General features: G+C 42.7%; 2 protein-coding genes across 3 annotated transcripts in view; one reads left to right on the top strand and one right to left on the bottom strand.

The window, feature by feature from the left end:
- PPP1R9A (protein phosphatase 1 regulatory subunit 9A) overlaps nucleotides 1-6,635 on the top strand; it is a 298,537-nt gene extending 291,902 nt beyond the window's left edge. Inside the window, exon 21 of the mRNA XM_040644262.1 lies at nucleotides 297-6,635. Within this exon, the coding sequence (XP_040500196.1) occupies nucleotides 297-506 (210 nt within the window). The 3' untranslated portion in view covers nucleotides 507-6,635. The remainder of the gene's footprint in view (nucleotides 1-296) is intronic.
- Nucleotides 6,636-9,019: 2,384 nt separating this feature from the next.
- Nucleotides 9,020-16,123, bottom strand: part of PON1 (paraoxonase 1) — a 32,963-nt gene continuing 25,859 nt past the window's right edge. For both annotated transcript variants that reach the window (XM_008686264.2, XM_008686263.2), the window contains 2 exons: nucleotides 12,175-12,303; nucleotides 9,020-9,423 (listed from right to left, as the gene is read on the bottom strand). In XM_008686264.2, the coding sequence (XP_008684486.1) occupies nucleotides 9,265-9,423; nucleotides 12,175-12,303 (288 nt within the window). In that variant the 3' untranslated portion in view covers nucleotides 9,020-9,264. The remainder of the gene's footprint in view (nucleotides 9,424-12,174; nucleotides 12,304-16,123) is intronic.

The following is a 16,123-nucleotide window of genomic DNA, read 5'->3' as shown; positions in this document are numbered from 1 at the left end:
AGAATTGAGCACACCCCCCCTTTTTTATTTCCTTCACCCATTAATTACCAATTTGGAAAGCATGTATTTAATGGGGTTTAGGGTGCACTGTGCTAGGCACTTCAAGGTCAAAAAAAGCTCAGCCCCTAAGTACGGAGATCTTTGGCAAATGTAAACAGCTCTTTCTCGGTGTTTACCTCTTTGATTATGTTTGAATCAGTTCTTGAGTCTGAACACATTGTGATATCAACCTTTTCCTAAGCAGAGAGGTCATTGGTTTTCAAGTTCAATTTGTTTATGTAATTTCTACTTCCTAGGCTCTGGGAATGACGTCATCCCAGGACCGAGCAGTGGTCAAAAAAAAACTCAAGGAAATGAAGGTATCTCTAGAGAAGGCTCGGAAGGCTCAAGAGAAGATGGAAAAACAAAGAGAAAAGCTCAGGAGGAAGGAACAAGAGCAGATTCAGAGGAAATCTAAAAAGACAGAAAAGATGACCGCTGCGTCCGAGGGTGCCGGCGAGCAGTAACACACACCCCCTCCCAGACAGCTCTCCCCTCTTCCCGCCCTGCTCTCCTCTGGGGGACGAAGGAACTGATGGCAGGGGTAATGTGCTCGAGGCCGACTGGGGAACCGTGTGCGGCATAACTGCATTTTCTGCAATAATAGAATACACTTTCAATTTTCACCTCCTGAAAATATTCCCAAGCCACCTTTGTTTATTACCAAACCAAGGATCTCGTTTGTGAAAGATGTAAGATGGCTGTGTTTTTCTCTCTTACTTACCAACCTCTTGTGTCGCGTTGGGTGGGTTGTGTCTTGGGGGAACCAGGGACACCCTGCCCAGCAAAAGCATGACGCACCCGCGTGGTGTTAGTGGAGCGCCCTGACTTTTCAGTCTGGGAATCCTGAAACCGGGCAATGGCACGACCGAGAGCACCCCTCTGCCATGAGATCAGGGCTCCAAAATCTACTCCAGTGTGTGGGAGAGTTTCCCCCCACATGTTTGCGTCTGGACAGTGAGACAAGCCCACTGTAGAAACATGGGTGCTCTGCCACATAATTACGTACGGTGGCAAAAGGCAGGCAAACTCTTCTGGTTCCGGGCATCTGAAAGAGAGGGAAGAATTTGTTATTCGTTAACCCCAGAAGGAAGCAAAAGCCTTCAGAATGTGGATGTGGGTATTACCTTGGAGTTCTGAGGGTAACATTTATCCTCCAGATTGAGCCAAACAGAGGAAAAAATCAGACATTAATGCAGCCGCGGGATATGGGGATCCGTTGTTTACTTTGCTCCCGCTGCGTGTTCAGTAGTTCAGCGACACCGACACACATAACGTAGTTCCTTTTTTCCCCAACAAATTGAACAGGAAATTGATTTTTAAGGAAACCAACATTTTCAGGTTTCCTCTCCTGGGGAACATTCTGGCTAGTCTTCAGCCTGACTGTGACACAATCAGGAACTTGTCACATATTTTCTACTTAAGATTTCCCAAGTGGCCTCAGTTAGTGTTTTAACAAATGTACTTTTAAGAAAAATAGAAATATACCGGTTAGAGAAAATTTAGATTTGAGTAACGTTCAACCAGAGAAGCAATTTTATTGAGCACACGGAATGTTCCCGTAAAGGAGAGCTGACAGATTTTAGAGATGTTTTGAATGGCTTTTCTGAGCCATTCTTTTTCATTCTTCAGAGATTTCCATGTTACAGTTAAAGTTTGTTTTAAGAGAGTTCACAGGATACAGTCTGCCAGCAGAGACCGTTATGCTTATTTTAAAGCCAGTATATGAAGGATTTCAGTATTTCATCCGACTAATTCAAGCATAGGAGACCAGGGCAGAAGGAGGAGAAAACTCATCTTGAGAAACTTCAAATGATCGGTTGTTGTTTGATGTTGTTTTGCTCTTTATGCTCATGTTTCTGGTTGCCTCTGCTGCATTGGCTGTACATATGAGGTCATCCACTTTCCAAGGGATGAGTTTCAAAATAAGAGTTGAGGCCAGACGAATCTTCAGCTAGTGTTTTACTTCCTTTTACCACATGGTAAGGGGGTCTCTGTCCATTATCATACACTGGAAAGGTTGTGTACACAGAGCTTGGGGGAAGTTCTTTGAAGATTACAGGTAACAGATAATGTAAAGGGGCGCCATCTTGTATTTTGGACATTGTGACTTTTTTTTTAACTTAATTTTTTTTTCTTTTTCTTTCTTTTTTTTTTTTTTGTTTTTTGTTTGCCTGAATACCTGAAATCTGAATTTGGCTTAACTAGAAACTTATAATCCTGTCTTTCCCTCAGGCCTGTTTCCTTTTTAGTGACAGAGTATTATCTGTTTTATTTCAATCCTTTTGTCCCTAGGACCGATCATTCATTCAATGCTCAGAAACATTGACGTAAAGTAGCATCGCGTTTTGCAATTATCAGAGTCACTATATATGTTTTCCTGACTATCTTCATCTTGTGTGTGTAATGGAACTGCCGTACTGGATACTATTATTATTTGAGATGTGTGGTGCTTTGCTGTTTATTAATATCATGAGAAACAAGGAACTACAAAATTCAGATCTTCTCTAATACTAAAACACTAAATTAGTCAAAATCTGGTAATACTAGTGCTTGCTATTGTAAATTTTTTGCCATTTTTGCTTATCTTTGGGGGGAAAAAGTGATCTGGATCACACTGGAAGTTTTGCTCTGTCTTCATTTTAAGAGTGGAAATAGAGGATGATTATCTTAAGTTATGTTTACACTTTGGTAATATTTAAAATGGATGTATATACTGGAAATGTCTATAAGTCTCAGTCTCTGCACATAATTTATGATCTCTATTATTTTGCATTTTCTTTAGTGTCTTAGAAGTATTGTTCTTGAACTTCATTTGTACATTTCCAATGTTTAGACCAATGACCAACTGAAAATATTATAAATCAAATTCTTATTCCTCAAATCACTTAGTTTGTATTATAACTATTTTGATTTTTTAAGTTAAGTTACAGTGATTTTAGGTCTTAATGAGTTATTTTAATATTATTACTTTAAAAACTGCTGAAATCGTAAAAGGCACTTGATTTGACTGTCCAGCCAAGGATAAAATGTAAACGGATTGATCAAAGAGTATGAAAACAAAGTGCAGGACCTCAGAACTTATGAACATTTTGTTTTCATATTATTTCTTTCCTTGACTCTAATGCATGATGCCTAATCGAGGGTCCAGTGTCTTCAACAACTCCTACTTTAATGCTAGTGGTTTTGGTGTCCTTATAGTTTCACGTAGAATTGTTGCTTCATGAACCTTAAAGACTTTGCAGTTTTTTATTTATCAGAAAATGAACAAAAAGGGAATATCTGGTTACTGTGAACTATATTCCCTAAATGACAGCTCAGTATGACTCTAACAATAGCCAAATTGTTTTGGGGTGTAGGTAATGCTTTGGGGGTTAGGGAATGTGTGGTGAGGCCAAGCTGTAGACAGGGAACATTGTATGAGCTGAATGTCTGGGACAGAGTTTTCCATTAAAGGACTTCAGTTTTTATAACAGATTACTTGATTTAAGACCATCTCCCTTAAAGTAACTCACAGTTTATGTAACACTTTTCTCATTCTTTTTTTTTTTTTTTTTTGCCTGAATCCGAGGTGTGCTTCAGAGTGATACATTAGGGCAGAAACCTAATTTTGCCCATTTGGACACATTGATGAAGTCCACCATTAATTTCATGACAATAAATGTATCATTCTATGTTATCCTCCTTTAATTGGGGTTGACATGGATTTCCGGCCCTCAACATCATAAAAGTATTTTTAACCCACAATGGTTCATGACTGCAGTATGCTAGTGCTCATTCCGAACTTCGCTTTCAAGGGGCATGAAGTGGGACCACCTGCTCTGGGCTTCTTTGTTGTTGTTGCAAACGAAGTGGCAAGAGGACAGGGGAGGAGCCAAATTAACCCTTGCTGCTGCCTTTCATCCTGTGTCATCCCTGGCCCCGAAACATATGCTGTCCCAGGCCCGAGCTACAAAAACAGTCACAGGTTGTTGGACCTGGCACCTTAATTAACCTTTATGGTTTTTGCTGAAGACAAAAAATTCTCGCCTAGGTTCTTTGTGTAATAGGATTAACATGTGCTTTAAAATTATATTTTAAAAGGTAAATAAAAAATTGCGTTTATATGGATATTCTAACTCATTTATAAATGTTAAAGGTTCTATAGACCAAGCTTCAAGAGAAGAAACCCAGTGTTTGAAGATTCTAAAGGGAGATGTCCCAATAGTTCTAGAAGAAATGTTTATACTTTGGAGGTGTCGTAGCTCCTCATTACATTGACATATTTAAGAATTACCAAATTCCATTTGAGCAACCAGATTTTCTGTCCCAGTAGGGCCCTGGTGAGGGGCATTTCACTCTGGTGGACAGCAGTCACTACAGGGCGTGTCACCTACTTAATACTAAGTCCTCAGTGCTTTCTGAAGGGAAGGTAAAATGGAAATGAAAAGCCCAGGGTTTTTAAAAATATCTTTTCAAATGTACCTTTAATCAAGGATCTACCCATCTACTATTCTGAAATTAAGCACCGAAGGATGAAGTCCAGAAATTAACTGTGCATATTTTCCACTAGAATTGTTTTCCTTCTGATAATGAGGGTGGGCAGTCAGTCCTCAAAAGAAAGCCGTGGTATAAGAAATATGAATGTGTTTCAGTGACTCATTCCTGAAAAACAGCCTGGGTATGTAGGCAGATTTTTGTTTTTATATTTATCTTAGGTATTTAAAGTCTCAGGAAATTTAGTCTTGGTCCAAAGCACTGGGGGAAAAAAATCATACTAGACAGTACACCAGTAGTATTGGAAGAACTTCTAGTAGCAACGTAGAATTGATCCCACCAGGAGGTCAGAGGGCAAAGAAAAAGCTTACAGGATCAATTTTCCCCTGGAAAATAAAAGCCTCAAGTTCTACCTTAGGGTAAAAAACAGAGGGTCTTTCAGTGATTGTGTGTGAGCGTCTGTGTGGATGTGTCGAGGGAACAGTGGTGACCAAAGCTCACATACATGCGTGGTGTGGATCAGACACAGCCTGTGACCTGCTTCCAGATCTGGAGAGTGGGGAAGGACCGAAACGGGATGATTGCCAAGCCTTGGCCCCATTCCAAGCCCCAAACTGGTAGAGATTCAAGAATGAATAGGAGGTAACACATAAGAGAACCAGAGGCAACATCTCAATAATGTGCATGCCGCGTGTGTAGACGTACAGAACTACCTATGTGTGAATATATTCCCACCTTACATGTACACACATACACACTCTGCAATCACACTGCATAAAATATATATATATATATATATATTGTATATGGAACTTGGTAATGTCAGTTAGGACCCCAAGCAGTAATCATAGCCTTATTGCCACTTTCTGTGTGTGTATACATTGAATGGCTCATAAGATTTTAAGAGATTTTTTTAATGTAAGTATTTCTACTAAATGCACTTATCCTTCTACATGTTTATATATTTTGGTAAAATTGATTTATTAGATACTTGGTATTTTAGTAAGATAAAGTTTCCTCAAATGTTTGGTTAATGCTTTGATGTCAAGATTGCACATGGCTGAGTCGAACCTCAGAAATTTATGCAGCTTTGGGCATTTTCAACTGCGGACCGCAGTCTCCTTGGCTAAAAATTGCACCGCGTGTTCTCGTGCATTCGCTCGTGCTCCGCAGTGACGTATCTGGTAGCTGTGATGCTTACGTCACTAACTACTGGCTCTCTGATGGCGCTGTTGCCATCCCATGATCATTTATTTACTTCTTTTGTGGAGTGACGGCACGGTTAGGTCATTGCCAAATACAGTGCAAGTGGATGTGAGTGTGAGTATGTTGTTGGAAGGCGTACATTTCTCTTTCTTGCAGCTATTTTATCCACACACCCAGGGTTTCTTTGAAGGATTTACTCTTTCATCCGTGAAAGAACGATTGGCCACAAATAGTTAAATTACCTTGAAAAGCAGGAATTAATAGGCACGCCAGCTCGATAACGCCTCCCAACAACATCAGATTTAGTTAGTGTTTTGTAAAACCCCTTAAATATATATATATGTGTATATATATACGTATATGTTTTCCTTAATATTATTTATGGTCACCACTACTGCTTTTGTATTTTTTAATGGTGTTGCAATTAAACCACTAGTACGCCTGCTACGTATCACTAACAAAACCGACCAGCTGAAAAAAGAAACGAGAGAGAATGAGTTCCTTTCCATTGTAAGACATTGATTTATTTTAACCTTTCGTTCTATATCACTAAAGGAAAAGAGTTGTTTGAAAAACCATTTTAAGTCCAACAAGTATGGATAGCATGTTATCTGAAACTTTTGATTTGTACATTTTGGTGTCTGATCATTTGCATGGAAGAGACAGTAGTGCCACGTCTGAATTGTTCTCTTGTGCTTGGTTAATACGTACTTCTCTAGATTGTTCCATTTCAAGCGACATTTCTTACTCTTCGGTTTTCAGAGGCGTTCAAAGCAAACTATCACAATGGTCCTCTGTTTTCTGACCAATCTAAAAATACCTGTGATTAAATTTAATTTGTCAGTGTAAATAAATTTCTTGCCAATGAGTATTGTTGTTAGACAACGAATGCAATAAAAAGAGAAATACGGACATCTGTCGGAGTAGGCTGGTTGGTTTTTTTTCCCCCTCTTCCATTTTCACCTTCAACTAAACAAGCCTTGACTGGGTAAACCTGTATTAACTGTCATACATCTATCAATCAAGAGCAAAGTGCACTTTTTCCATGGAAATGAAACTAAAAATAAGTTTTAGCCCTGATAAAGTGTAAATTGGCAGCTAGCATTACATACGAAAGCACAGTTATGGAACTGGCCAGAAAGTGGAAGATTCTCCACCAGAAGCTCCCTCCCCCGGGGCCTTCAGGTCCCGGAGCGCATCGCGGATACCTGTCAGGCCTGCAAGGATCTGTGACAAATGCATTCGACAGCCGGCCTCCCCCAGCATGGGGCAAGCACGGGGCAGGCCGGCCCACAGGACCGGGTTCTTCGCAGCAGTTTGATTTCTAAAACCTTCAATGTTCTGAAGACTTGAATATAACAAATGAGAGATATTAATTTCTCTCCCTCTCTCTCCCTCCCTCTCTCACACGTGCACACACACAAACACACACGAACCATAATTGATCTGTGACTAAACCTTCAGCAAAAAATAACTGAAGTAAGCTGGTTGTTCTCCTCGAGCGGGTTATGAAACCCCTCACTGAGGGGAAGTGTGTGTCCCTCCTTGCGTGATCTCGAGCATACGCTGTGTCTAACTGAATAGCTTGCTTGCTTTTCCTGTTCGGTGGGTTGGGGCAGAATTTGCTTATTACTTTTTTTTATTATAATCATATTTTTTATTATGTTAGTCACCATACAGTACATCCCTGGTTTCTGATGTAAGGCTCGATGATTCATTAGTTGTGTATAACACCCAGTGCACCATGCAATATGTGCCCTCCTTACTACCCATCACCGGTCTATCCCATTCCCCCACCCCCCTCCCCTCTGAAGCCCTCAGTTTGTTTCTCAGAGTCCATAGTCTCACATGCTTCATTCCCCCTTCTGATTACCCCCCCTTTCTTTATCCCTTTCTTCTCCTACCGATCTTCCTAGTTCTTATGTTCCATAAGTGAGAGAAACCATATGATAATTGTCTTTCTCTAGAATTTGCTTATTCTGTCAAGAACAAGATGATATCAAGCAACTCTTTTTTAAAAAAATATGGGGGTTTTTTCAACATAAGCCCAATAGCCATCGATGATCTCAAAACAGTATTTCAGAAAACCCAGCTTCAAGGGCTGTGAACAGCATCACTGAATAATTGAGCACTCTTGGGCACGTGATATTATGCTGAAATTGTGACTAAAATAACTCTCATTTGATACAAGGGAAGTGTTTTTTGATCCAAACAAAATGTTCCCATTTATTACTTTAAGTTAGTAGCCTTAAAATGTTGATAGTTCTCAATTTATCAGCAAACCATTTTTCCCAAATGCCAGAACGTCATCGTGGCAAGTGCCTTAGAAGAACTTTGTTTCCAACGTGACTGCCTTTAGCACCCCAAAGAAATCATCTGGCCTGGAAGCCATACTTTCAAAAGAGACAAAGACAGGTAACCTTTTCATACCAGCTTTTATAAGAAAATGACAAAAGTCATCTCTTCTTCCTAATCACGTCCGTCCCTCAGAAAATAGGCCAAGACTGTTGATTTTTTTCATGTTTTTGTTTGCCTTTCTACTGTTTTCTTCTAAGCCTCCCCTGCAAGTTACAATGGGGGGGGGAAGCAGGGGGTGAGGAGAGCCCTGCGTGGCTTAGTTAGCGTCCCACTCTTGATCTCAGCCCAGGTTTCAGTCTCAGGGTCGTGAGTTCAAGCCCCATGTTGGGCTCCACAATGGGTGTGGAGCCTACTTAAAAATAACAACCCCCCACCACCACCACTTGTAACAACAATACTATCTTTGGGGACATTTAGCTTTACCTGAATCCATTATGGGCTTCAGTCTGTCTTCAATCACTGAAGCGAACAAACTTCTTTTCACTGGGTCAAATCGACTAAAACATACAGCTTATGCTGAGATACCAGAGACTCCCAAGAATGTTAAGATTTTCCTACATGTCATCGCTACCAGAGAATTAAGTGAGAATAAAGGGAGAAATGGGGGTCATTTAGGTTTCTATGTACTGAGAAAGCCCTACAGAGAAGGGGAAAAGGGAATCAGACTGTGCCGGGATGTCTGATGGCTTTGCTAAGGAGGGGTGCCTGGAGCTGAGGGAACTTTGTGGGTCTCCTCTAGTTTCCCAGCAGGTGAACCGGAGCGGCTGAGTGAGGACTGCAGGCTGCAAGGACTGGTGAGATCGTCCTGCTGCTCTGTTTCCTGAACAAGATTCAGCAAGGCAGCGCTCGGCTCGTGTGCTCCCAGGCAACACACGTTGTGGGGAAAGTACATTTGGATCACACACAGTTAAATGGTTTAAGGCCTGACAACTGACACGGCAATTTTAGCCATTTTATTGATAGGATTTTTATTGTAAATGGGGTTTTCGAGTATCGCTAGTGTACTTTCAAAAAAGCCTTATGCGTTGATTGTGTTCCCAGTTACACAGCACTTTCATCCTTCCAGATGTCCAAATGCAGGGTCAGGATTCACTATTCAGATGAGATCACTGTGGCCCCGGAGATGTGGCAAGCGGTTGAAATGCTGGGCTCACAGCGTCCGTGGCACGGGGGCAGATCGACCTGCTAGGGTTCGCAGTAAAGAGCTTTGTGGAACACGGTGCCGACCAGCAGTTTCCCTTTGTACACAGACGCCACCGTACTTCCTTGCAACACTGTACCATTTTCTGCATAAACCAGTGTAACTTTGGGTTCTTCTGTTAAAATGTCCTGAATTCGGATCACCTATCAAAGAAATAACGTTAGCCTGCTATTTCTTTTAAAATCATTCAAAAACATAACATTAAAGACGGGTCACTTCTCCATATGGAGAAACCTGGGGGTAAATCATACTTTGTTCCAAAGTTACTCTTTCGAGAAGACACTGGTTTCTTTATTGGCAAAATGACAGGTTTTAAGCAGGTGCTCCCGTACAGGGATAGAGACACACAGGCCTACCCGGCCTAGGGAAGGAATAGGAGTGAGTAGCACATAGACTATGGGGGGGGGAGAGCTGTTACTCAGGAATAGTCAAATTATTGCCATGCTAGAATTCAGGCCAGTTTTGTGTATTTACAGATAAGCAAGGAATTTGGATGCTTACCCTTAAATCTTGGTTTTTAAATTCTGGCAATTAAAAAAGAAAATACCTCTGTACCATACTCAGCTGTTCCTCTGAACTGAAGTTTCCAACTCTAAACGTACGAGATGTTGTAAGTTCAGTTTCCCTCATTTAGGTGAGCAGAAGTAGGACCGCGTCATTAACGACGGTGTCGGAGCACGCGAAGCTGAGCGCAGGGAGGAGCTGAGTGGCCATCTTGGCCAACGCAATGGCAGTTTGCTATAACCCACAGCACTGTGAAGAGCACCCGGTAAGGCAGGGACGGGTGCTGTTTCAGATCTTCGCCTTCTTCCCATTTGTTTCTCATTTGTAGAACAAGGTGCGTGGGTCTAGATTAAGTTTCTTTTCAACTCTAACTTCCTATCATTTTTAAGCCTTTAGGATAAAATACAATGTCTGGAAGAAAGGATACTTAACATACAAAAGCACCAAATATGGCACACTAGGGGGCCAGTGCCTGTATATAAAGGGTTAATGGGAGCATTTTAAAAGGATGTCTTTAAAACAGCCAGCCCCAGGGGCGCCTGAGTGGCTCAGTCTGTTAAGCCTCAGACTCTTAGTTTTGGGCTCTGGTCCTGATCTCAGGGAGCCCAGCGTGGGGGCAATGAGCTCAGCGGGGAGTCTGCTGGAAGATTCTTTCCCTCTGCCCCTCCCGCCGCTAGTGCGTGCACTCTCTTACTCTCTCTTCTCTCTCGCTCTCGCTCTCGCTCTCTAAAATAAATAAATATATCTTTTTAAAAAATAAAGAGCCGGCCCAAAAGATAGACGTAGTAGTTACTTACTGGGAGATAGGTGATGGCGCACCTTGACTTAAGTAAGCCCCTTTCTAATAAAAGCCAGTCGCTCTTCCGTGGGGCCGTGCGTTAGATAAAGGATTGTTATTACTTTTTGCTATTCCTTACCAGATCCATCATTAGAAAGGAACTACTTTTTCCAGAACAGCAAACCAAGTCCATGCTACAGCAAATAAGCTCAGTTCCACAGAGGAGCTAACAAGCAAGAACGAATGAGAATCTAACATTCTGCTCTGTTCTGAACAGTGAACACGCCACAGCATACATTTCTTCAATTCCGTTAAACAGACTATACAGCAATCCTAATAGCTATGAACCAGGAAAAGGCACAAAGGATTGCCATTAAACATAATCACGATTGTCCTGTAAGCCTAGAAAAAGAGGGTATGAAGGGCCATAAAGTAATTGGAAATACACATTTGGTTTGGGGTTTATTTAATCTAGGAGACATGGGCTTTAAAAAAAAATTTTTTTTTGGTGGGTGGGAATGAGACTGACTCTTAAAACTAAGCTTTAAAAAGAATTCATAGCAGTAAACTATGTCAAAAATTGTATCGTTATTTAACATAACAAGTATAAAAAATACATACTGAAAAACTCAAAATAGAAAACCTCAGAGGAGTCAGAGTAAATGTTCAATTTCGAATTTTTGTTTGCACTGCCAAAATAGTCTGCCCAGGAAAGACCATGAACACAAATGGGGTCTTTGGGTACCATAACTAAGATGGAAGGAAAGGTCTTTTAAACCAAAACGATCCCAGCAAGTGACTGGTCTTCCCACTCTGCAGGGAAGGTCTGGAGAGAATGGCCGCTTGCACGTTAGGACAGGTGCGCTGAATTAACTTGTGCACATACTGACACACGGGAAGAGGGGGTAAAAGGAAAGGCAAGTAGCAAACAAATGATTAGACCATAGCACTGTGGTACATTCCGTTTTTTAAACTCTTGTGAATTCCCAAGTTGAAGAAACTCATTATTGAAGTACAGTTAGGGACCCCAGGCTAGTGCTGGCTACCCTAGCCCTGCCTTCCACTCTGCTGAGACTCTTCCGAAAGCCTACTAGGAAGTCCTCCTGGTCCCCCAGCTCTGGGTCAGGGTCGGCCAAGGAGCAGCAGCAGCAGGGGAATGGGAGGACTGAGAGGGAGGTAGGGTGTTTGTTCCAGGCTTCCTCCCTGCAGGGTCCCCACTGGTTGTCTACGTCCCCCAACCAGAGGCCAGGTTCCCCTCAGAGGACCCTCTCCACACTCAGCTCTCCTCTCATTCTGCTTTCTGGTAACCATTTCCTGCCTCCCTTGCTAGCCCTGGGGTAATGCAGTATCTTCTGTTCATTTCCTTACACGCACCTTTGTAGAGAGTGCCCTTATTCAATCCCCTCAAACTACCCAATTTAAATGTACCATCTGTCTCCTGCCTAGACTCGGACTAGAATGCCACCCAAAGTCAAACTCCTTTTTCTATCTCATCATCTGGATCATCTCTCCGCGTCCCTCCTCATATTTGCACACATAATTGAGATTTGTGTTTCCAACTGAGAAACAGCGGGGAATAAGGTCGCTGAGCTGATGCATTTTTCAAACTAACCTCTGAACCGGGAGGATTCTCCGAGTCGTAGAAAAAGATCTTCATGCCATTGGGATGGCATCCAACCCAAAGGTCCCCTGTCACAGGATCCACAGAAATGTTATCCACGAGAGTGTCAAAGTCCAGGGACTTCCAGGTTAAAGCCAGGGAGAGAAGGAAGGACAGAAAGTGAAAACAATTGAGAGGTAATAGAACAATACGTCAGGAGAAGCTATGGTCTTTTCCTCCTCGGTCACCACATGGCTCGTTCCAGGACACAATTTCGCTGCCTTCCGATAGCACTCAGCGAATTCCTCTGGCTCCCCATCTAGGCTAGCATTTCCTCAGTTTCCAGGACAGAGGAGGGAAGGGGAGGTTGCAGAAAGCCGAGCAAGATTGTTAGAAGTCAGATGAAATCATTTGGACTAACATCTGTGCATGAACCTAAAACTGAAGGGAAGAAGAAGTTTTAAGTGCAGCATAAAACGATGACTTCTAAAACGGCTTGTGCAAATGATATTTTTATAAGCATTCAGAAAACAACCAGGAAATGTAGATTCATTTTTGATGAGCACATGGGTGAAATGCAGGCTCTTCTTTAATGGCTAATCATAGGCTGTGCAGCCAGAGGAGAAATGATCACCCAGGGTCTAATTTTTGACGTGGAGTTGGGGAAAAGTTTCTTCTTTACTTTTCGGATGTTATTCAACTCCCTGTTCTTCTGTTGTTTATTTTCTAAATATAAGTTGCAAGCATGTGAAGACTGCACGGATTGCTGTCAAGGCTTTGTACCAGGATCGTAAATAATACCGATGATTCTTAATTCCGCCATTCATCATCTTGGCTGCCTTCTACTGGGGAGAAATCCCATCTATTTGTTTACCTCTAACTCTCCGTTGGAGAAGCAATATCTGCTGTGTACCTCAAACAGAGGCCAGCATACCTCAGTGCCCAGAGACCGTGTAAAGGCTGGTGGTGACTCATTGCAAAGGCCAGAGTGTGGGCAGGCGGCTGCAGCAAACCATAGCAGCCCTGCCCTGGGCTTCCTACTCTAAACGAGCCCTCTCCCCCCACGTCCTGAAGGGCTGCAGGGCTCAAGCCTCGCAGCAGAGCCTCCACGCAGAGCGATCACTCATTCTTACCCTGGAGGCAGGCAAGGTCGGCCAGAGGAGGCAGCCAAGCAGACATCCTCTGGCCAGAACCAGCCCCAGACCTTCTCTGTCCCCCCAAGCCCCCATCCATCACAATGTCAGACGGTCTACGCCGATACCGCCGTTTCTGTAGATGAGGAAAATGTGTGTCTCTGGGCTCTGCTGTTGTCTTTGGAAGGGGTAACAGCCGATTGGTGAATTGCATGGCAGTTGAAACCTACAGAGATGTGAGCTGGGGGTGAGGGAAGAGAAGGACACCCAAGCCCGGGGTCCCCATTCATTTGACACACGATTACTGTGCTCTGCAAGCAGCTCCGCTCCCGGAGAGTGGGTAGGTAAGTGGCAGGCCTGGCTCCTGCCAAGGAGGGCCGACAGTCCAGCAGGGAGCCCCTTTTGGGCCCAGCAATTAGCTCTTGTCTCGCAAATCTCTAATTCCTAGCAATACTAACTCACTACAATGCATGAAACGTACACATTTCAAGCTTCCTCAAAGCCAAGTGGAAGATGGTACATTTCTTGATAAAGGAAACTTAATAAATGATTCTCATTGAAAAAAGCTGTGTCCTCTGTTAACAACCCAACTTTTAGAGAATGGGAATGTACTGAAGTGGGACTAATTCATTGGCTGTGTCCTGGAATGTTTTTTTTTTCTTTTTGTGGAGGAGGGGATTATTTTATTGCAGTAAAATATGCATTACATGAAACATGTCTTTTTAAACATAGTAAGGGTACAATTCAGTGGCATTAGTACACTCACAGAGTTGTGCAAGTGCTACCTCCTATCCATTTCTAGAAACTTTCGTCATCCCTAACAAAAACTCTGTACCCAGTAACTCCCCATTCCTCCCTCCGTGAGCCTCTGGTGACCCCTATTCCACTTTCTATGAATTTGCTTATTCTAGGAAGCTCATATAAGTGAAATCACACAATATTTGTCCTTTCGTGTCTGATTTACTTCACCTAGCATAAGGTCTTCAAAGTCCCCTCCATGCTGGAGCGTGTATTAGAACTGCCTTTTTAAGGCTGAATAATATTCCATCGTATGTGTAGACCACATTTTGACAGGACATAAACCTGCCCACATCTTATCACAAATTCTAAGATCAGTCTCAGCTCATTTATCAAATTTCCGGACACTCCAGGTATTAATGAATTAACTGGTCTTGTTTAATTTGATCCTTTGAAAGAAAAAAGAACATTACAGTCGTGGGGGTAGACTCAGCTGAATTGTTATGTCAGGAGATGGGGGCCTTACCTGTTGCCGAAAGTGGGAGCCAAAGCTAGACTCAGTCCTTGGCAAGGCCGGTGTCTTTATCATTCTGTGCTGAATATATATTGGATTGGGCTCTATACTTATAAAATTCTTTAACTTTCAATTTACAGAAGTACTTATTGTTAAAACCACCGTTTGTTTTCATCCCTCAGCCAGTAGGAGTGTGTGAAATTCCATTTTACTTCAGCTAATACCAAATTGGCCACACCAATGATTTTTAATGTCAAACACGATGCTACGCTGGATACTGCTTTGAGGTAATTTTCTCGGAGCAAAGCCCCTCACGGCAGCACATTGGAAGTACTGACGGGAACAGTCCCACAGTGCCTGGTGACAGCGGCTCATGCTGTGGGTGGCTACGGTCTTGTTTGTAAGGAAAAGGGGACTATTTTCACACTGCTCCACTCTCCTGTTACTTTCTCTTTCCTCTCCTTTGTGTTTTTACCCCTTTTGACCCAAACCTTCAGATCAGATCATCATCGGTGGGAATAGAAGATAAACCCCTGAAGTGTACCCAGCCCCCTCATATGACTTTAACAAGTCTTTGTTGAGTGCCTACGATGTGCTGGGAACTCTTTCAGGAACAAAGGGAAAATACCCCATCCTTCTGGAACTTACACCCTTGTGGAAGAGGCAGACAATAGAGAGGATAAAGAAAATATATAGTATTTCATTATAAAATATAAGTAAAATATGTAATATTAGTAATGAATGTTGAAGGGAATATAAAGCCAGAAGGAGAAAGGAAGTGCGTGTGTGTGTGTGTGTGTGTGTGTGTGTGTGTTGGAGGAGGTCATCGAGAGGACACGACCACCAGTTGATCCTCAAGCTGGACCCAGGCAATTGGAGGCTCCTTAACCCCTCCCCTGTCCTTGGGATGTACATTCTGCCCACTGTTTCCACAGCGGGAACTGTTCCAAGGACAAAGCCTTGAGAGAGTAATGTGTTATTGAGACCATCTGGACAGTGTATGTGGCTGAATCCAGTTAAAACCTCTATATAAACTTTTAGGATTCTGGTCGGTGGGTGTGGAGGTCTACTTGTCTTACGGCTGCTCAAGACAAGCCTCGTATGTCATTTCCCTCGCTTATTGAAGCTGCCACACAACGATCTGAAGTGGTCTGCCGCCTTCTTCTTCGATCTCTCCTTGCCCTCTGTGTATGGGGGCAAAGGAGCTATTTCAGACTGCACCCAGGAAGCTCCCCAGATTACAAACTAGTAATTGGTGAGCCAGCCAGGAGAGCAAAGAAATGAGCTTTAGGAAAGAGGCATCCTTGGGGGAAATTCCGAGTTGGCCATTGACCTGGGGGAAGGTCACTGACATGGGGAAGGGCAGCCCCCATGGCAGATGCTTGGAACCACCACATGAGCCCTGCGATCGAATGCACTACTCAGCCGTACCAAGGAATGAGATCTCACCATTCGCAAAACGTGGCTTGACTTAGAGGATATCATGCTAAGTGAAATAAGTCAGACAGAGAAAGACAAATACCATATGATTTCACTTATCTATGGAATCTAAAAAAACCAAATGATAAAGAAACAA

This window comes from Ursus maritimus, unplaced genomic scaffold (assembly GCF_017311325.1).
Source record: "Ursus maritimus isolate PB19 unplaced genomic scaffold, ASM1731132v1 scaffold_3, whole genome shotgun sequence".
Taxonomy (NCBI): Eukaryota; Metazoa; Chordata; class Mammalia; order Carnivora; family Ursidae; genus Ursus; species Ursus maritimus.
Note: the sequence above shows the minus strand (reverse complement) of the source record. Positions and strands in the feature narration are given on the sequence as shown.